Here is a 22,653-nt window from a genome sequence, read left to right on the forward strand (position 1 = left end):
AGAGAAATTTTACAATATCAATTCTATGTGACACAACCTCAAATATTCACATTTTCTAGGCTTGTAATATGCACAAAGCTTATTACTCCCCCATAATGTGATAAGGAATTTATTTTCACAAGAGGCAAATAAGATCCAACTAGAGATATTAATGGACATTTAGAATTTGAATTTCTCATGAAGATGACATACCACATAGAGTATAGATAATCTTGCAATATCAATTCTAAGTGATATTCCTCATATACACACATTGTTAGGATCATGAAATTCCCAAAGGAATATCACTCCCCCAAAATGGGATAGTCCATTAATCGCTCAAAAGAGCCATATAAGATACAACAAGATGCAAAGTGGCTCCAACACAAACACAAATACATGGTGTGCAACCCAGCATGCATAGACTTGATTTCTCAAGAAAAGAAAGTAGGAAGCACAACATATACAAACACATGTTAGGAACAAAACTAACACATGCAAAGGGGCGAGTAACTTTCAATATAAATGAGTTGAGTACATGTTACCGCAAGGAGGAACATTGGATATATGATAGAAGCAAGATAACCAAAAGACTTGGCTTGATATAATATAAATGATGAAGATCCCTTAATTCTTCATGATGTAGCCAAGTCTCCAATGCCCTCCAACAAGCACCTATTGATCAAGTTTTGGATTGTTGGTTCCCAACTAAGTTGGGTCCTAAGAGGTTAGTCACAATAGGCTTGGCAACCCAAATGGTTCTTTTCTTGACACCACTTTGAGCACCAACGTATTTGGCAAACACATTGCCACCCTCATCCTTACGAAGAGAATAAACATCATCAATGATGATAGGGTTGGATGAGGTACCAATAGTGCAAAAGGAGGAGATGTGGCCCTTCTCACGGCATATGTAGCAAGTTCTTTTCTTCTCCTTCTTCTCACTAGATTTCTCCACAATGGGAGCATTGGCTTGATTCTTCTTGGGAAGTGGCATTTCTTCAACTTGAGGTTGAATATGAGTTTGAGCTTGAGGCCGCTTCCCTTTTTTGCTTCTTCTTCAGAGGGCAAGATCTAACATGGTGCCCTTCAATTTTGCACTTGAAGCAAACAATCTTGGCCGGGTCTTTGACTTGTACTTGGCCCTTCTTCTTCTTGTTGTTCTTGGACTTGTTCTTGTTGTTGGATTTGAATCTAAGTCCACTCTTGTCATTGGGGGATTGTTGCACACTCAACATCGTGTCAAGTTTGCATTTCCCTTCATGACCCTTTACCAAGTCATTCTTCAAAGAAGTGAATTGGGCCTTGAGCTCTTTGATTTCCTCTACATGGTTAGTAACAACACAAGTACTAGAGGAAGTAAAATCTTCATTGTTAGAGCAACAAGGCAAGGAAGATAATTCATCACAAGATTTAGCAATATTATGAGTGGATGAATTACTAGGACTAGCACATGGCAATATAGCATTTTGAGTAGTAGTGCTAGTATCCACATGAGGCTCACAAGGTGTTGCCTTTGATATGATAGCCTCATGAGCTAACTTTAGCCTATCATGAGAGGCTAGAAGATCCTCATGGGAGCTAGAAAGCTTTCCATGATTTTCTTCCAATTTCCCATAATTGCTAGTTAGCAAATCAAGTTGAGCCCTTAGCTCAACATTCTCCTTCAAGATAGATGCTTCACAAGAAGTAGAGTTAGTAGCACAAGCATCATTATTAATAGCAATAGGAGAAGGCAAGTTGGCATGCTCTTTTAGATAAGAAACTTTAAGTTGCTCATGCGACTCGGTGAGTTTGGTGAGCGCTCTCTCAATGAACCTTGAGCCCTTTTTGAGTTGATCAAAATCCTCAAGGAGTTTAGCATTAACAAACACAAGCTTATCATTTTTTAGCTTTAGTTCATTTGCCACCTCAAGAGCTCTATCATGGTTTTCCTTTTCTCTAGACAATTCTAGAGCAAAGGTCTCCTCAAGAGCTTTCTTGGTGGTTTGTTCTTCTTCAAGTTCATCCCTTAGGGATGACACATCATTGGCGTACTCACGTTCAAGAGCACCCATTTTATCAATGGTGTTCTCACGCAACCAAATAAGTTTTTGGCTCTCAATAGCGGTAGTCAAGATTTCAAAGAAGTGAGAGCTAGCAATTTTATCTTTGCAAAGAACCTTGAATACACTCTTACCCTTATCGCGTAGAGAGACAACCCACTCCTCTTCTTCATATTCATCCTCATCCTTATCACCACGAGACATATTAGGTTCCATGGTAGGAGGTACCGTGGAACCCTTGGCCATAAGGCACATCTGAGGACCGTGAGATAAAGATGAGGAGTTACTTGAGGCTCCTTTCAAGATCTTGTCTTGACCAATAGAATATTTGGTTTCCTCTACATTGTTAGTCACATAACAACTAGAGGAAATAGAAGCATTTTTATCATGGCCACAAGACAAAGTAAGCATATCATTATTAGATTTATTCAAGCAACTTACACATGATATGCAAGGACTATCAACACAAGCATGTAAATCATTTCTAGTGCTAGATGTGTTTAAGTCCAAAGATGAACCATTGCAATGAGATATAGATGAAGGATCATCAATAGTAAGCTCAATACCAACATTGCAATTTCCATCACCACTCACCATATCATTACCTTGTGTCTTGCCACACATTGGTGAAGTGGATGAAGGTGAGAACTCATCACGGCCGGAAGTGGGAGCAATGCAATCATCCTTAATAATATTGGACACATCATATTTATCTTGAATCTTTGTCCATAACTCATGAGCGCTCCCAAAAGGCATGATTGAAGAAGTAACTACATTGCTCACAACAATGGAAAATACATGAGAAGCAAGAGCATCGAGGCAAGAGTTTTTCTCCTCCTCAAGAGATAAGTTTTGAGGATCCTTAGGAGAAGAAAAGCCCATGTCAAGAAATCGCTCCATGTCCGGGGAAATACCCCGCAAAATATTAAGCACATAAATTTTCCATAGATCATAATTTGTGCCATCAAATATAAGAGTGTTATCGTGCACTAATCCTCTAGCCGACATCTTTACTCTCAAGGCGGTGAAGCCTAAAATGAGAGACCTTGCTCTGATACCAATTGAAAGGACACGGATGTCGCCTAGAGGGGGGTGAATAGGCGGTTTAAAACTTTTACGAGATGGGCTTAACAAATGCGGAATAAAACTAGCGTTTACTTTGTCAAGCCCAAAGCCTATATGCTATGGTTCACCTATGTGCACCAACAACTTATGCTAAGCAATACAAGAAACTATGTGATAGCAAGATATATAACTTCAAGCACGATGGCTATCACAAGGTAAAGTGCATAAGAAAAGAGCTCGGGTATAGAGATAACCGAGGCACGCAGGAGACGATGATTTATCCCGGAGTTCACACTCTTGCGAGTGCTAATCTCCGGTGGAGAGGTGCGGTGGCTTAGTGCTCCCGAACGCCACAACTGGCTTCACCTTGAGATGGGTTGCTCGATGCACACCAACACCACAAAGGCTTCACCCCAAGATGCGTAGACACACCACACACCGAGCGCCACGAAGGTGCCTCACCTAAATCTCGGTGACCCTCGCCACAAAGGCCTAGGTCACGGTTCCACTAAGGGATTTCCTTCGAGGCGGAAACCGGGCCTTACACAAAGCTTGGGGCACGCATCCACAACTTAATTGGAGGCTCCCAAGAAATCGCCACAAAGGCCTAGAATCCGTCTAGGGTTCCAAGAACCCAAGAGTAACAACCTTCTTGCTTTCACTTCCACGAATCACGGTGGAGAACTCAAACCGATGCACCAAATGCAATGGCAAGAACACCACAAAGATGCTCAAGTCCTTCTCTCTCAAATTCCAACAAAGCTACAAAAGCTATTGGGGAATAAGAGAGGAAGAACAAAGAGGAGAACACAAAATCCTCCAAGATCAAGATCTAGTGGGTTCCCCTCACAAAGAGAGGGATTCGATTGGTGAAGATGTAGATCTAGATCTCCTCTCTCTTTTCCCTCAAGAATATGCAAGAATCATGGGAGGAATCAAGAACTAGGGCAAGCTTTGAAGGACAACAATGGAGGGGAGAGAGAGAGAGTGAACCAACCAGCCCAAGGAGGAAGAAGGGGTGCTTAAATACCCCTCCCATCGAAATATGACCGTTTGGGTATGCTCAGGCCGGATTTTCCGGGCCGGATATTTGCAAAATATCCGGGGCCCGAAAAATGGCTAAGGACCAGAAAAAACATGCCGCTGGATGGGGGCCGGATATTTGGCCGGATTTTCCCAGAGGCCGGATTTTTCGGGGGGGGCGGATTATCCGCCCCAAACTTGGGCCGGAAAATCCACCCCCCTGAAAACTGGCAGAAACATCAAACTGAAACGGGCATAACTTTAGCATCCGGACTTCGATTTTGATGATCTTGGGCTTGTTTTAAAGCTAGGAACAAGCTCTACAAGATCATGCAGGGAACCATCATAATCCAACAAGGGAGTATAGAAATAAATGATGAAAGGTTTGACCTATCTAAAAAAAGACATACCGGTAAAACCTTCAACCTCGAAAATGCAACAAGTTGCCCAAGCAAAAACAATTCTCGATGAACTAGAGCTTGTCATGAGAATAAGCACAAGCTCTAAAACATCACATGGATAAGATCCAAATAACAACCAAGAAAGATGATGCAAGGATGCAAAGGTTTGAGCTCTCTCCGAACGATACGATCGAGTTACTCACTCGAGAGCCCTCTTGATAGTACGGCAACTAAACTATAAACCGGTCTCCAACTACACTATGAGACCGGTGAGAAAGAAACCCTATCAAGAGCAAACCTTATACTTGCGCATTCCACTTGAGCTCGATGATGACGATCTTGACCGCAACAAGATGGAACGCCTTTCTTGATTGTGCTAGCTTGACGAAGTCTTGTGGATTGCTCCCCCATAATCCACCATGGGAGAGCTTCTTCTTCGGCGCATCTTCACATATCCATGATCACCATATGGATGGCAAGAGTCAAGCAAAGGATCTCTTCGAGATGGCACATCTTGAACTTGCTCTTCATTTCGTTGATGTCTTGAAGTTAACCTTGAGAGCTCACTTCATCTTCATCTTCAAGACATACTTGACACTTGATCTTCTTCATTTGCTTCTTATTGCAATCTTGAAGCCAACATATGGTTCAAGCATTGCCTATGGACAACTCCTACAAATATAACTCAATGCAAACATTAGTCCATAGGGATTGTCATTAATTACCAAAACCACACATGGGGGCTCCATACACTTTCAGCTGGGCTTTGGCGCTGTGTTTCCTTCACGTTCGACCATCTGCCTTCCGATACGAATCGAACGAATGAAAACCATTTACTTCCCTCTGCATTTTTGCCTGGTACGTCAGAGGATCTCATTCCGGCTACGAGGTGTTCAATAATTAGGCACAATTTACATGATTAATTCCAGAAAATTAAACATGACGACAGCAACTACTAATATGTGAAACTCAAACATACTAGATGCATTAAAAATATAAATAGTAGCAGGGCAAACGGTACAACATCCATCGCTAAACAGATCGAGATATGAAGATTGCTGGATTAGGTGATTTTGGTCGTGCGCACCCATGTTTTTTATCTGGCCGTTTGGTTTCAGAGGGAGCGCTTCAAAACTCTGCTGGCTGTTAATATCATGGAGCTCGTTTTCTTTCCATGGTGCTAGTAGAGAAGGTCATGAAGCCGAGATCGGTGGAACAGCAATGGTGGTCGGATCTTGGTTGTGAGGTGGAATTGGCTTGGTGCTTCGTGACTTCAAACATCGACTGGTATGTGGGGGCGACTGCACAGGAGAAGTTCAGAGTCTTATCTTTCAGGGTAAAAATCCAAGGTCTGGCCTTAATTGGCTGTGTCTGGCAATGTTTTTGTTGAACGCGTTGTTTTGAGAGTAAGGACTTTCTTCAGGGTGAAAACCTAAGATCTATGATCGGGCGACGGCTGCGTGTGCACTGTTTTCTTCTTGGATGCGTCGCTTATGGAGAAGCTGATCTTCTGGTGTTGTCTTGGTGGTTTCAGTGTTGCTGTTTCAAATTATGGATCTCTGTAGCGGGATTTTTCTTTTTTGTAATTCTTCTCTCCTTTTTGGCTGTGTGCATCCTTTATGCCATTAGGGCATGATGTTGTTGCAGAGGCTAGGTGTAATTGGTATCTCCGTGATATTAATATATGCTCTTTATCGAAAAAAAAATAAGGCTTCACCTTAATGTAATGAAGAGGAGTATGGATAACAGGAGATGATAGAAACCTTATCCAGATCTTTAGAGTTTCATTAGGGGTTTTTGTTGGGTACCTTAGAACTTAAAGTAATGGTTGGATATTTTATGTTTTAATGGATCCCTAGTTGGCTCATGTAGCACCTATTTTAGGCTCCGTCTAAAATAACTAAAACTTGGCAAGATGCTTACTATACTACTCTAGATATTTTTATACCGTGAAGTCTATGTCGCCCTTGCAAACGAGGTGTCGGAGGCCACCACAATTGCAGAGGCTGCTGAGGCCACGGCAATTTTCGGATGAGGGTGAACCAGAATGGCCCATGAACTAACAAAAATCCCAAGGGAAGTACATTGCGCCTCACAGCAAACGATCTGGTTCTAGTAATACGCACATCAAAACGGCCGGCGGAGCTAAGCGCTCATACATTTCAGTTAGAACTATTCATGGAACAGAAGCTAATACTGCCAGCAGGCTAACCTGAAACTATTACATACATGGAACAATTTGTCAACACGACTGGATCAGCAGACAAAATATTCTCTAAATGCTAATACTATATGATAGGTTCCTGGTGGGCTACTGCCTGTTATCCTTCAAAGAATTCCTTGCTCACCAGTTCCAATTGCTCGGCAGTACACAATGGTTTCTCAAATCTGGCTCGGGACATCTAGCTTAAGAAAAAACAGCAGTGCGGACTTCGCCTTTCCTCAAGTGCCTTTAAGAAGTTCACATATTTGGAACTATCAATGTCACTATCTCTTCACGAAGAATCTTCTTAAGCTCAGTTTGAACTTTCCAAGTCATCTGGCTATCACAGATACTATGGAATGTTTCAATAAACGAATCAACGGATGAACGGCGTGGTTTCTTCAGAGAATCACCATCCAGACATGACAGCATAGGTGGAAACCAGTATTCATCAATGTACCTTATGATATACTACCTCCGTCTCAAGGAATAAGGCGCACGCGTATTTCAAGACAAACTTTGACCATAAAAATTGAGCAACAAAATCTTGATTATATTATATGTAATTAGTATCGTTGGATTCGTATTGAAAAGCACTTTCTAATGATGCTAATTTCATACAAAAATTCTTTATATATTTAAAGTAATTCTTGGTCAAACAAAAAGCACGTAAAACGAGAACGCCTTATTCTTTGAATCGGAGGTAGTAAGGGTCAACCAGTGAAACTAAATTACTCTCTACATTGGGAGGGAGTAATAATCCTTGACGGTCTTTCTTCTCCAGAACATAATAGATGTTATTCATGACAAATATGTACCATTGTCCCTTTTCTTGGAAATTTATTTCTGCACATTCCTTGAGCTTGACTATCAAACAATTGAACATGTCGGAGTAAGGGCCAGTGTTGTAATCTCCAGATTCAAGTATTGACTGCACCATATCTCTGTTGCGACATAAGAATTATAGGACTTGTATGAGAACAAAAGTTGATGGATGAATGGTTGATTTTTTGCTGCTACAGATGGAATTAGAGGTCCCCTGAATTACACCTTTGAAAGCATTCATCATCTTGTTAACAATACCAGCGACCTCACCAGATCTGCTGAATGGCAAGTCTTGTATATTGAATAGGACATCAAGTGCGTCAAAAACAGTCAGCATTTCCGAAATATTGGCATGAGACCATATTGCATCACTGAATGAACAGGCAACAACAAGGAGCTGCTCTAAAGTTTTCCCAGCTACCTCTGAAAAGCATTGTTCCCAATTCTGCTCATGTAACTGTTGCTTACTTAAACCAACAAGTTTGGTAGTAATTTTGAGCCTCATGACCCAAGTCTGTGTTGTTTCATTGGTCAACTCACATGGACCTGCAAAGGTTTCTGTGTCCGCCTTAAGGATCAATGGATTCTCATGTACATCAGACAGTCTGTAACATGGACAAGATTCAAAGTTCAGAATATACTACAAAAACGCATACACACAAGGTTTCTAGATGTTACGTGTAAATAATGAAGCATCAAAGACACTATTCTCCTCATCAAGAACATCAATTCAACTACATTGCATGATGTATCCCATTAAGGAAATCTCATAATGTGAAGAGAAACAAAAACACAATTGACTAGCTTCAGATACTCTGGAAGTTTTAAATATATGTTTTTGTAATATAACTGGTTTGATGGCTACTTCACTCGTCAATGGAGAGCCTGTAATGGCCACAATAACAAAGATTCAGCCACCGCATCATCCACACGACCATGGTGTTTGCCGCCGTCGAAGATCCAAGGTCCCTGTACAAATTGCCGAACTCCTGCGGGGTTAACGCCGCAGCGAACAGATCGTGGCTATATCAGCCACCACTGCAGGGTACCGCGCTGTCACACAGCAGCAGCCACCACCATCACACCGCAAGCCGCTGCACATCGCAGCTCTGTAGGCCCTTTGGCACCGCCGCCAGGCCAATCCTGACTGCCACACCCGCGCAGTAGCTGTAGCCCAACATCCACCGAAGGGTTCTAGGGCTGCCGCCGTGGTGTCCGTGCTCCAGCACACGTGGCCTGTGTCTAGGGCCGCCACCACGCTATGGCCGGAGATCTCCGTCGTGATAACTAATGAGGAGACGTAGACCCCCATCCGCTGTTTGCCAGGCAAATGGGCTTTGCCCGCCGTCTTCCTCTGGCGGTGGGGAATTGGAAGAGAGGAGGATCGGGGCGGTTGTAACTGTTTATCACTTCCATCTTTGACTTCAACAGAAGCTCTCTTCACGATAGGTGAGAGATATGTCCGGTGAACAAACCGGAACCACTAAGGAGCAGGAGAATAGTCACAAGGCGATCGTGATGCATCTCTAAAACCCATCTAGGGTTTCATCCCTCTCGCCGGCGACGTTGGACCGCTCTGCCTCCGGTGGCCTTGGGGCCTTGTAGGCGTGGCGGAGCACAACCTCTCGGCGGTGGGAAGGTTACAGTTCTCGTTTAGTTTGTTTCCAGTGTCTTCTCATGGATGGTGAGGCGGCAGGTACGTCCTGAAGTCAGAATAATGTCCTCTCCGCCCTATTCTCGCTCCGATGATGCGTCTAGCGCCGGCGGAGGGCGCGTGGAGTCGTGTGTCCGGCGGATCTCCTAGGATCCGGTCGGTTTTTGTGTACGCTAGTGTGGGTTCAGGTCAGTCTCTTCCGATCTACGGTTGTCATTATTAGCGACGGTTGTTGCTCTAGCACGCTGGTCCTTTAGCGCGTTGGTCCTATGGGGCCTTAGCACACCGACTTCCCCTATGTCTATTATAACAAGCTCTACTACGACAAGCTTTGCCTGGCTCCGGTGATGGAGGGGCGAGGACGGCGGCGAGCCAAAGGCTCGCGCTAGTTTTTGTAGTTGTCGCTAGGTGGTCCAATGACCTATTTGTAACATTTATTACTTTTAGGCCTCTTGATGATTATTAATAGATCGGCGGAATTTTAATCAAAAAAAAAAGCTCTCTTCAGCCCTTAGCCTTTCATAATTTTCTATAGGAGCTTTTGAACTAAGGTGTGCGGTTATTTCTTCGGAACTTTCCCATCACTTCATAGTTTTCTTAATCATGTATTACTATATTAAATAATTTTCTCAAAAAATGCTAATCTGACAAGTACACAGGGTCAAAGGAATATGGAATGAACATTTGATATGAGATACAGAAGAACCAGGTTTTGACAAGCTCCAGAATTCAACAGGGCATGTACAATGAGCTAGCAGAATAAGGAAAACTATTCAATCCCACTCAGGCATTTGAGGTTCCATTTCTCCTTTTAATTAACAATAGTACTCCCTCCGTTCCATATTAGTTGTCGCAAATTTGGATGTATCCATACACAAAATATGTCTAGATACATCCAAATTAGCGACAACTATTATGGAACGGAGGGGGTAGTTGTTAATGTTGATATCTCCCATCCAATAGCGATAGAAGAAATTGCATGCAGATGTTTGTAAACTTCTCATGAATCTGCAGCAACACATACAAAATTACAAGCATAAAAGAAGCGAGAGTTGAGATTTAAATATACCTGCCAAATATTCTGTCATTGAATCAATACGGTAGGTACCATTGCAAGCTTCTCAAAGTAATATCCATTCCTGTTTCCTGATTGCCTGGACAACTCCGGGTGGCACCCAATAATATGAAGTGTTTCCAGTGAGGATGGCAGACCACACGCCGGTAAAGATTGGAGCTCCGAGCAGTATGATATTCTCAGCACCTTGAGAGATGATAGGCTTCTAAAGTCTGACGGAAATGATGTTGCGGTTACTTTAGGACATCTCTCAATCACCAAGAACTTCAGTGAATCAAAAGACTGCAATGACGACATAGATTGAAACATCTGACAGTTGCGTATGGACAACTCAGTGAGCACTGTGCTGAAACTAAGTGTTTCAGATGCTGGAAGAGATGTTACTCTAGGAAGGTCTATTATCTGCAGCGATAGCGAGGACAGACAAGGCACAGCCTGGAGAAACCTACCAAAGCTATGGTCAGTGAAATTGCACCGACAAAGCTGCAGCCTTTGTAGAGAAAAAAGGGACGCTATATCTTCAGTAGCAACGACTTGCTCAGCACCACTTATGTTCAAGGCTACAATGGCTTCTAGGTGCTTTTTATGAAGTAACCCGTTGAAGTGGACTGAAGTTGCGTGAACATCCAGCTGGAGCTTCTCTGTACTTGAAGAGAAAAGGGCAAGCCTCATATATGGCATGAACAGTGTACGCTCAATGGTAACATCACGAGTGGCTGGGAGCAAGGCCGGAATTTCAACCAATTCTGGACAATCCATTATAACTAATCTTTCAAGGCATGGAAATGAATTTCGGTCTTCTATTCCAGACCAGTCATGCAACTTTGGGAAATCATCAAATTCAAGGAATCTTAGGGATGGAAATGCCACATCACCAGTGCCATAAAACTCATGCCCGATTCGGTCAACTGCACACAGCTCCTTCATGTGCAAGTATCTGAGTGACCCCAAATGCCCCAATGGAGGAAGCATGGCTAAACTCCTGCAATTGGTAAGGTGCAAGGAATGCAGCTGCTGCAGTGACTGTAGCCAATTGGGAACTTGGGTGCCGCAATACCTTCTAATATTTAGTACCTTTATGTCTTTGTGCGGCTGTAGGCCTTCAAGTACCTTGGCATCAGCAGGAGGGGGGTTATTTCTACTAGCGGAGCTCCATTCCAGATTTAGAGAATGAAGATATGGTTTCCTATTCAACTCAGCTTTGCAGGCTTCTTCATAGTTTGATACATTTTCTAGACCTTTTATCTTTAGTAACCCACGAAGACCACGGATGTTCTTCAACTCTTCTAGTTTGCGCCCTTTCCTCTTCTCAACGTGGAGTTCAAGTGATCCCTGAATGTTTGTCATCTGACCAATGCCGACCAATTCTGCAGTATACTTTGTTTCAACAATAAGGTGCCGCAAATTGACGAGCTTACTGATGCTTGCAGGAAGCTTCTCAAGGTAACATTTCCCAGTGAAGCACAATGTTTGCAGATGCAGAAGCTTGCCAATCGACTCAGGAAGCCTCTGAATGGAGCCATGAATAGATAGGTAACGGAGGTGCAGAAAGTTATCAATGCAGCAGGGCAACTCTTTGCAGTTATAACCACTGAGATCAAGAACACGCAAATGTTTTGACTTCTCGAGGATAGTTTTTAAATTTACAGCAAAATCCTCTTGGGGGCAACTGGAGGAGGACTGAAGTGATGGTCTGATTAACAAGGTGCGCACCTTTTCTAGCCCACGGAAGCTTGTGAGAACAGGTAGACTGTTCATGGTGACGGAGATATGGCACACTGTTGGCGGGATGTCACAGTTCATGCCATCATCAATACGGAAGCAGTCCTCCTCTGCAACAGAGGCAGCAAGATCATGGAGTAAGTCATGAACCAAGTAGTACGTCTTGGGTCCAAGCTTGACTTCCTGGAAGAATGAGCGTGAAAGGAGCTGATCAAAATATTCTCTAGCTATGTCTTCCATCCTTTTCTCAGGCTTGCATCTTGGTTCAACAAAACCCTCGGCAATCCAAAGGCGGGACAAGTGTGCTGGATCAAACTTATAGTCCCGTGGAAACAAACTGCAATATGCAAAGCATCTCTTGAGGTGTACCGGCAGGTACTTATAGCTCAAGCGTAGGGCAGAGAAAAGAGTGTTATCTTGTAATCCTGCCTCCATGATTTTTATCCAGTGATCTTTGCTCCCTGTATCTCCCAGCAGACCTCCCACCACTTTGGCAGCAAGAGGGGATCCATTGAGTTTTGCAGCAATCTGCTCCCCGATCGGCTGAAGATCTTGATAGATATCCTGGTGATCACTTGGAAAAGCATGTTCCTTGAGCAGGGCCCAGCAATCATCGCTATTTAGTGGATCTACGGTGTAGACCTGCGATGCGCTCAGCATGTGAGGCACCTTGTTGAAGCGAGAAGTCGCCAAAATTCTGCTCCCAATCTCAGCAGACTTTAGAGCAGTGAGGATATCCGGCCAAATTCCATCTGTGCTATTACATACATCATCAAGAACAATCAGGCACATCTTGGAAGCAAAAAATCGACTGAGCTCTGACAGAATCATTTGGAAATCCACCATCTTGTCAAGAGAGCCACCCCAAGCTGGCTGGGCTGACCTTAAGATCTCTACCGCGAGCTCCATCTTGTTGGAACTAGTGGAGACATTTACCCAACATCTGACACCAAAATGGTGGCTGACTCTTGCATCATTGAAAACCATTTGAGCGAGCGTGGTCTTGCCGATTCCTCCCATACCAACAACGGAGACGGCCATCATCTCCGGAGCAGCCTTGTGGGATGGCTGAATGAGCATCTGCAGGATATCATCCCTCTCCTTATCGCGCCCAAACACCACCCTCTCACTGCCTGCACCAGGCAACTGCAGCCGCGGCGGGTTTGGCGATGGGCCTGCGCCCTTCTCCAGCAGATGGCCAATCTTGAGTGTTTCTTGATTCACAACTTTGATGCCTCTCGTGATCTTGCGTCGTGGTTTCGACGACGCAGAAAACGGAAGGCAGCACATGAGAGCGGGAAGGAGCTCTTTGGGTTGATTACTAAGAGTGGATTGAAGCCTACCGTAGTCGATCTTGTCTTGCAGGAACTGGATGAAGTAGAGGGTGTCCCTTGCCTGCAGAGCCAGCGCCTTGTCGCCGGCACGCTGCGGCTCAGCGCCGGCAGAGAGGGCCCATATCTCGAGCATATAGGCCTCGAGACGCCCAAGCTCGGGGCTGCCCACCTTCAAGTCGCAACTCCTAGGCCGACGGCTCCCGTCGCATGACTGGATCTCGGTGACCAGTCCCTCCATGGCTCGAGAAGCCGACCGGACCAGCTTCGGCGCCTCCTGCGCCAACCTAGCAGGATCCAGAACGCCCGATGACGCGGTTTCCTCCATGGACTTCATCTTCTCGGTGATGGTAGCTTCAGCGCGTTTGGTATGAGATTTAGAGCGTGTGGTCGACAGCCTTGCTGAATCCAAGTTGGTAATCGATCTTATTATGGCACCCGCAAGCAGGGCATGGGTATCGGTAGAGCCACCCTTTACCTACATCCGTTGCCCTTAATTTCACCCGTTACTCGTATTTATATCCGTCGATTGTATAAGTTTTTTCCATACACGTACCCCATTATTATGGTAAATGAGTATCTGTGGGTAAAGTACCCGCTGTTATAACACATCAAATTAATCAAAAAGTTAGTCGCAAATAACATGTAACCATAGTTTGCAAAAACAACACATTACAAACATCAACACATAATTATGAACAAGTGCATATTGTAAATAATAGCACATTCGCATAAACATCAACAATTCCTTATAAACCACAACACATATGGATGTGATAATATGAAGATGATATAAACAGCGGAAGCCACATGACCAAAGGTGAAGTGGCCCTAATAGGAGTCTAATTTTCACTAACCTACCAACGATTATGGAAACGGAAAGTGTAAGGTTGGGCTAGCTAAGTGAGTGAGTAATTTGGGTAAATTAAGTTTATTATGATATTAAGGCTGCTAATTTATAAAATCCTGATTGGGTAAATGGGTACGTTGGTATGGGTTCTACAATTTTATATTTGTACCCGCTTACGTGAAGGGTATGATATTTTTTCATATACATTCGTAGGTAATTTTTGGTTCCATGCCTATATAACTAATGAATTTTTATCCGATGAATACGCAGGTCATTAAGTAGATGACATGTATGCTTTGGTGATTGCGTGACTAGAGATACCCTAGCATCGCTCCCCAGGGCTCGGCTGCTCTTTGTCCACTGTTTCTTCCTTTGTCATCTGGATGGCGGCGCGTTGGTATCGGAGTATAAAGATGGTGGTCCTAGGATCCTTCTTGTGCGAAGGTGGAAACCTTCCAGAGGCCGATCCGTCTTGATCTGGCCGGAGTGGTGAGTTTCGGAAAGCTCCGCCGACGAATGTAACAGCGTACTTTATGCCTGGAGTTTGCTGAATCGGTAGTACTCGGTCGTGCGTACCCATGCTTTTATTCTAGCCGTTTTGCTCTGGAGGGAGCGACGCGAAGCTCTATTCTTTCCTGCCATCTGGAGACGTTTGCTCCATGGCGAAGTTAGAGGTGGAGAATACCATGAGGACCGGATTGGAGGACTAGCAATGGAGGTTCAAATCTTTGCACTGTCGAGGGACTTGCTTGTTGTTCTGGGTTTCGCAACAATAGTTTGCAAGTGTGGGCGACGACAACACAAATGAAGTTCAGAGTCTTACCTTTCAGGATAAAAATCCAATGTCCGACCTTAATTTATTTGTATGGCAATAATCTTGTTGGAGGCATTATTTTGAGAGCGGAGACTATCTTCAGGGTTAAACCTAAGATCTATGATCGGACGATAACGGTGTTTGTACATTATTTTTTTAGGCGTCCCTTTTGAAGAGCCTTGAATTCAGGTGTTATCTTCATGATAGATGTACTATTGTTATTAGGGTTAGAACACCGTAGTAGGACTTTTTTCTTAGTTTCTTTTTTTATTGTATGCGTTTGTACTGTTATTAGGGTGGCTTTGTTGTAGAAGCTAGTAATTAGTATCTATCAATATTAATATATTTTTTATACCCATTAATATTCCTACGGACCGATGCCGACGTACTACCTAATAATCCACCAAAACGACGTGACCTCAAGCAACAAGCCTACAAGTCAACCTCCGTGTAAGCTTCGCGGAAGTTGCCGGGAAGTTTCCGCGAGATGCCGTCCCGGTTCTTCCAAGTTCAAGTGGGGATATTAAACACGAGGTAGGAGACAGACGCTGGCACGATGCTAACGACAGATGGCCCCACAAATTAATATGCTGACCAATCTTAATGTCACACTGTTTCCAGAATTTTATTTTGAACGCTTGCCGACAAAATGATCATTTCATCACAACCTCTAGAAACTTTTCGTGTGAACCGGCCGGATACTCTTCTGGTCTCCGCCCGATACCGTCCCGATTATTCTAGGCCGGAGTATATTTCAAACAAAGCAAAGACTGAGTTTAGAGTATCTCCAGCCGCGTCTCCTAAATCGTCCTCCAAAGAGATTTGAAACGTGTTGGACAAAAAATCGTTTCTAGCCGTGCGTCCCAAAGTCCCTTTCCGTTAGGCGCGGCTCAACACGGTGTCCGGCGTTCCGAGCCCGTCCCTATCTCGCGACGAAAGTTATTGGCGCGCAGCGACGGTGCAATTCCCGCAAAAGTGTAGCGAACCATCTCGTCGCGCCTAGCTCTGTGTGCCGGTGTTAATGAGCGCCACCGCTCATCCGCCTCCCTCCGGCCTATAAAAAGGGGAGCTCCTCTCATCGTCACTCACACATAAACCTTAGCGCATCTCTTCCCAACCCTAATCACCACCATCTCAAGAGTCGACGCCATGGCTGGTTGAGGCTGAGGCTGAGGCAGAGGCCGAGGTCGCGGCCTTGTCGTGGCCGTGGCAGAGCTGCACGCTCGCCGTCGCCTATGATGTCGTCGTCTTCATTGTCGGACCTGTAGGAGGAGGAGCAAGTGTTGTTCGAGTTCGTCGTCGTCCTCAAGGGCGACCCACTCGGCATCCAGAGGCTGCCGAACAAGTTCGCCGACTTCGTCGCCGGCAACGAGCCGGCCGCGCTGCATCTGCGGGAGGCTGGCTGTGACTGCTGCCGATGGCCGATGGACGTGCTCTTCGACGGACGCGGCAATATGTACCTCCACACCGGCTGAGAGAAGTTCGCACGCTACCACGACCTTGAAGCCGTCTGCGTGCTCACATTCTCCTACCTTGGTGACACCGATATGAGCATTAAGGTGTTCGACGAGACGCGTTGCCACCGGTGAAAGGACACGGATGTCGCCTAGAGGGGGGGTGAATAGGCGGTTTAAAACTTTTACGAGATGGGCTTAACAAATGCGGAATAAAACTAGCGTTTACTTTGTCAAGCCCAAAACCTATATACTATGGTTCACCTATGTGCACCAACAACTTATGCTAAGCAATATAAGCAACTATGTGATAGCAAGATATATAACTTCAAGCACGATGGCTATCATAAAGTAAAGTGCATAAGTAAAGAGCTCGGGTATAGGAATAACCGAAGTGATGCGGAGACAACGATGTATCCCGAAGTTCACACTCTTACGAGTGCTACTCTCCGTTGGAGCGGTGTTGAGGATAAGTCACTCCAAATGCACGAGGGCCACTGTATTCTCCTCGAGAATTCCCACCAAAAGGGATGTCCTCGATCCACTATGGGACCTTAGGAAGGTCACCGAACCCGCACAAAGCTTGAGGCTATCTCCACAACTTAATTGGAGGCTCCCAATAAATTGCCACAAAGGCCTTGCCTTTAAAGAATCTCCACAACTTAATTGGAGTCTCCAAGAACACCACTAAGACGCCACAAAGGCCTTGCCCTTGAAGAATCTCCACAACTTAATTGGAGTCCCCAAGAACACCACAAAGACCACAAAGACCACTAAGCCGTCTAGGGTCCAAAGACCCAAGAGTAACAACCTTCTTGCTTTCACTTCCACGAATCACCGTGGAGAACCCAAACCTATGCACCAAATGCAATGGCAAGAACACCACAAAGATGCTCAAGTCCTTATCTCTCAAATTCCAACAAAGCTACAAAAGCTATTAGGGAAATAAGAGAGGAAGAACAAATAAGAGAAGGAACACCAAATTTCTCCAAGATCTAGATCTAGAGGATTCCACTCACAATGAGAGGGATTTGATTGGTCAAGATCTAGATCTAGATCTCCTCTCTCTTTTCCCTCAAATGGGGGCAAGAATCATGGAGGGATTGAGAGATAGAGCAAGCTTCTCTAGTTCAACAATAGAGGAGAGAGAGAGAGTGAGAGAAGCACTAGCCCAAGGAGGAAAAAGGGGGCTATTTATACCCCACCAAAAAATCGAGCCGTTGCAGGATATTTGGGGGCGGATAATCCGCCCCCCCCCCCCTCCCCGGGATAATCCGGCCTCCTGGAAATATCCGGCCAAAAATCCGGCCTGGATCCAGTGTATCTCGACGAAAAAGTCCTTAGCCGTTTTTCAGGGGCCGGATATTTGTGCAAATATCCGGCCCGGATTATCCGGCCTAGGCAAACTTGAAAACTCCAAAACTTAAGATTGGTAGCTCCGAATTGAGTGAAACCAATTTTATTGGAAAGAGGACGACAAGATCTACCCAACAAAAAGTGAAAATATGGAAACCAGTGGGGGTGATTTTCTCTTATTTTTAGAGGTGCAACACCTCAACATGAGAAACCGAGAAAATCACCAAACTCGAAAACGCAACAAGTGATCTATGCAAAATCCGTTTTCGATGAACTAGAGCTTATCATGAGAATAAGCACAAGCTCTAAAACATCACATGGATAAGATCCAAATAACAACCAAGAAAGATGATGCAAGGATGCAAAGGTTTGAGCTCTCTCCGAACGATACGATCGAGTTACTCACTCGAGAGCCCTCTTGATAGTACGGCAACTAAACTATAAACCGGTCTCCAACTACACTATGAGACCGGTGAGAAAGAAACCCTATCAAGAGCAAACCTTATACTTGCGCATTCCACTTGAGCTCGATGATGACGATCTTGACCGCAACAAGATGGAACGCCTTTCTTGATTGTGCTTGCTTGACGAAGTCTTGTGGATTGCTCCCCCATAATCCACCATGGGAGAGCTTCTTCTTCGGCGCAACTTCACATATCCATGATCACCATATGGATGGCAAGCTTCAAGCATATGATCTCTTCGAGTTGGCTCATCTTGAACTTGCACTTCATTTTTTCATGGCAAGCTTCAAGCATATGATCTCTTCGAGTTGGCTCATCTTGAACTTCATCTTCAAGACATACTTGACACTTGATCTTCTTCATTTGCTTCTTATTGCAATCTTGAAGCCAACATATGGTTCAAGCATTGCCTATGGACAACTCCTACAAATATAACTCAATGCAAACATTAGTCCATAGGGATTGTCATTAATTACCAAAACCACACATGGGGGCTCCATGCACTTTCAACCGGCACTACCACGGCGACACCGATGAGGAGGACGATTGAGTGTTGTTTATTCGCAGTGAAAATAGGCACATATGTTTCTGGATGTTCTTCCTCAAAAGGACCAACATGACTATCATCACCAGCTGGATTTTCCAGTTTGAGTGACTGGGAGTGCCTGGGAGTGTTCTTTCTTGGCTGCGAACACACGAAATCTGCGATGCCAACAATAGGTAGGTTTCGTCATTTCGCAATATTTTAATTTGTGTCAACCATGGTTCAAACTATGTATTAGTTTGTGGAAACCATGTTCCAAACTATATCTTAGTTTGTGTAAACCATGTTCCGAATTATGTATTAGTTTGTGGAATGTTTCTTCTCTCTATTGAAATAAAAATGCAAAAAAAAACAAAAAAAGAGTATTTTAATATTAAAAATGTGTGGGGTGGCATTTAGAGGACGCGGCTGGGAAGCGACGTCCTCCAAACGTGGCACGAAGAAAACACGTCCCCCAAACACTCGATCCGGCGCCGTTTGGGAGACGCGGCTCGAGATGCTCTTAGTTCTCAATTTAGAGGCAGCGTGACAGTAGAATTGACATTCAAAGTGTTCATTTTTAGTTGTTTGGATTAGATTGCGGATACTAAAGAGGCCATGTTATTCATTTCTCTTATATATTTGGGTCGAGGGTTATGAAACCGTTTGGACTAATGACCGACGAACCAAGAAACGGCGAACGACGGACAAAGATAGCCTAAACAAACGGACGAAACTACGAAAACATTTTTCTTTTTATTATTTGGTATAGATAAAGCACCTGGTAAGCTGCTGCTAGCTAATCAGATGTAAGCCAGACGGACATATCCAGGAGAACTGACTAAACAACTCACAAAGTTGCAGACAATCTCCATGTATCAGTCACCCAACATTCTTGTGGCCGACGGTCTTCAAGCCACACCATGGTGACAACGAGGCATGTCTTGTTGCGGATGACATGGAACCGCTCCCGAGATGAGGATGAAGCGGTCTTCGGTGAGACACTTGTGCTTGGCGACCTCCCTGACACAGCCAACGTCGGACGCGCCGCCGGTGCCCACAAAGATGATGCCAAGCGAAGATCCATCTTGAGCACCTTGTGCGTCATGATGCGGGAGCGGAACTCGAAGATCCGCTACGCGTTCAGGAAGGGCATGAGCGGGAGAGGGAACAGAGAAAGCTCCTAGAGCTCATTGTCGCCGACCTCGCATGCCACGCTAGTGCCCGTCTAGCTCGGCTCAGGGGGCGGAGGTCAGGTCACCGGCGTACGGATGCAGGGGCGGCGGGCCCATACCTCGATGGCGGCGACAGTGGTCGTCGGACACATTCACTCGGCGCGGTGCGGCCCTATCGCTGTGCGGCGGTCGATCTGGGGTTTCCCAGATTTGAGATGGCGCACGGTGACGATTTCGTGTTCTTCGTCTCCGGTGGTGGCCGTCGTGGGGCGTGCCCTTCCAGGGACAGGTGCGGCACGCTAGAACGAGACGGCGAGAGCGGGTGGTGGTGGGAAGTGGGAAACAGGGTTGGGGACGAATTCCCTCCCTGGCATTCAACCGCTCGCGCGGTCCGTTTTCTTGCGGGGCAGCGCTCGCGCCATGCGCGAAATCAATTCCTTTTTATCGCGTAGTGTTTAATTACGTTCACATGCAGCTGTGTGTTCACACTAACAGCTCATGTTCCCACTTGCAAGTTGCATACAGCAAAGAGCGTTCACACTGCATGCATACATAAAGTATCTCATGGGTTTGCATTTAATGAGCCAACTTTTCAGCACGAGCCAGGCTCTCACAAGTTGCTGCATGCATGCACAGAGCATCTCACTCTTTTTTTCAGCACGAGGCAGGCTCTCAATTCTCTTTATTTGCAATTCCCTTTTGACAATTCCTTTTTTGCAATTCCATTTTTATTGTTATTTCATACGGTAATTCATGTTTTTTGGATTAATTTTTATAATTCCCTTTTTCGGGCTAGTGGTTTTTAGGGGGGAAATAACGGGTGGGGGATTCACTTGCAAATTAAATGAACTACCACTTGCTACTCAAATTAGTACTGTTTTAAGTTGTAAGCTAATAAAAGTTCCTAAAATATTCTAAATTAAATTTACTTTTTAGTGTTGCTAGGTATTTAAATTTACTATTGATAAATAACGGGGCACCGGGTTGATAACTTGTAAACAAAAAAAGTCGCTAAAGTATTCTAAATAAAATTAACTTTTTAGGGTTGATAGTTATTTTTTTTACCGTTGATAAATAACGAGGCACCGGGTTGGTAGCTTGTAAACTAAAAAAGATTCACTAAAATATTCTAAATGAAATATTTTTTATGGTTGGTAGTTATTTATATTTACCATTGATAAATAACGGGGCGTCGGGTTGATAGCTTGTAAACTAAAAAATGGTCACTAAAATATTCTAAGTGAAATTAACTTTTTAGGGTTGATAGTTATTTATAATTACCATTGATAAATAATGGGGCACCGGGTTGATAGCTTGTAAACTAAAAAAGAGTTCTTAAAATATTCTAAATGAAATTAGCTTTTTTAGGTTTGCTAGGTATTTTTATTTTTACCGTTGATAAATAATGGGGCCGCGGGTTGATAACTTGTAAAGTAAAAAAGAGTAGCTAAAATATTCTAAATGAAATTAGTTTTTTTAGGGTTGGTAGTTATTTATATTTTACCGTTGATAAATAGTGGGTAACCGGGTTGATAGCCTGCAAACTGAAAAAGATTTGCTAAAATATTCTAAATGAAATAAGCTTTTTAGGGTTGATAATTATTTATATTTACCGTTGATAAATAACGAGACACCGGGTAAATAGCTTGTAAATTTAAAAAATAGTCGCTAAAATTTTTCGAAATGAAATTGGTTTTTTGGGTTGGTAAGCTTTATAATTTACGGTTGATAAATGACGTACTTCAGGGTTGATAACTTTTAGCCCGAAAAAAAATTGTCGAAACATGTTAACATGGGTGCTAGTTTTGAAGATCTCGTCGAGACGAGTTCATTAGTGAAAACATATCTTAAATTGAAGTTGTTATTTAGGAGATAAAACATTTTAAATTTTAGAATTAAGAAAGATTCTCGCTGACATCATTCTTTTTATCTCGTAGTGAATGCATGCAACATTTTCCATAAATAGCAAATTTTCGTCAAACAATTGCTAGACAAGGAAATATCGGCTAATAACATGTGAGCTAAAAAAATCCATCAAAATGTTTCAAATAAAATTAATTTTGGGGGTTGATAATTTTATACATTTACCGTTGATCACTCAGGTAGGGAGGGTTGATTTTTCAAACAGAGAGGGTTGATAACTTTTAGCAAAAAAAAAAGTTGCTGCATGCATGCACAGAGCATCTCGCTCTTTTTTCCAGCACGAGGCAGGCTCTCAATTCTCTTTATTTGCACTTCCCTTTTGACAATTCCCTTTTTTGCAATTCCGTTTTTGTTGATATTTCGTACGGTAATTCATGTTTTTTGGATTAATTTTTATAATTCTCTTTTTCGGGCTAGTGGTTTTTAGGGGGGAAATAACGGGTGGGGGATTCACCTGCAACTTAAATAAACTACCACTTGCTACTCAAATTAGTTTTAAGTTGTAAGCTAATAAAAATTGCTAAAATATTCTAAATTAAATTTACTTTTTAGGGTTGCTAGGTATTCAAATTTACTATTGATAAATAACGGGGCACGGGTTGATAACTTGTAAACAAAAAAAGTCGCTAAAATATTCTAAATAAAATTAACTTTTTAGGGTTGATAGTTATTTTTTTTACCGTTGATAAATAACGAGGCACCGGGTTGGTAGCTTGTAAACTAAAAAAGATTCACTAAAATATTCTAAATGAAATATTTTTTATGGTTGAT

The 22,653-nt window shown here is 43.7% G+C and overlaps 1 protein-coding gene across 1 annotated transcript; it reads right to left on the minus strand.

Annotated features, from left to right (window-relative positions):
• Positions 1–10,279: 10,279 nt before the first annotated feature.
• On the minus strand, positions 10,280–13,651 carry LOC124675566 (putative disease resistance protein RGA1). Its single transcript, XM_047211644.1, has one exon. It carries the CDS (start codon positions 13,649–13,651, stop codon positions 10,280–10,282), a length of 3,372 nt encoding a protein of 1,123 aa, XP_047067600.1.
• Between the last annotated feature and the right edge of the window lie 9,002 nt (positions 13,652–22,653).

Source organism: Lolium rigidum, chromosome 7, assembly GCF_022539505.1.
Source record: "Lolium rigidum isolate FL_2022 chromosome 7, APGP_CSIRO_Lrig_0.1, whole genome shotgun sequence".
Taxonomy (NCBI): domain Eukaryota; kingdom Viridiplantae; phylum Streptophyta; class Magnoliopsida; order Poales; family Poaceae; genus Lolium; species Lolium rigidum.

Excerpts from the sequence above, each read along its gene's own strand:
- LOC124675566 (XM_047211644.1), bottom strand. The coding sequence starts at position 13,651 with ATGGAGGAAACCGCGTCATCGGGCGTTCTGGATCCTGCTAGGTTGGCG.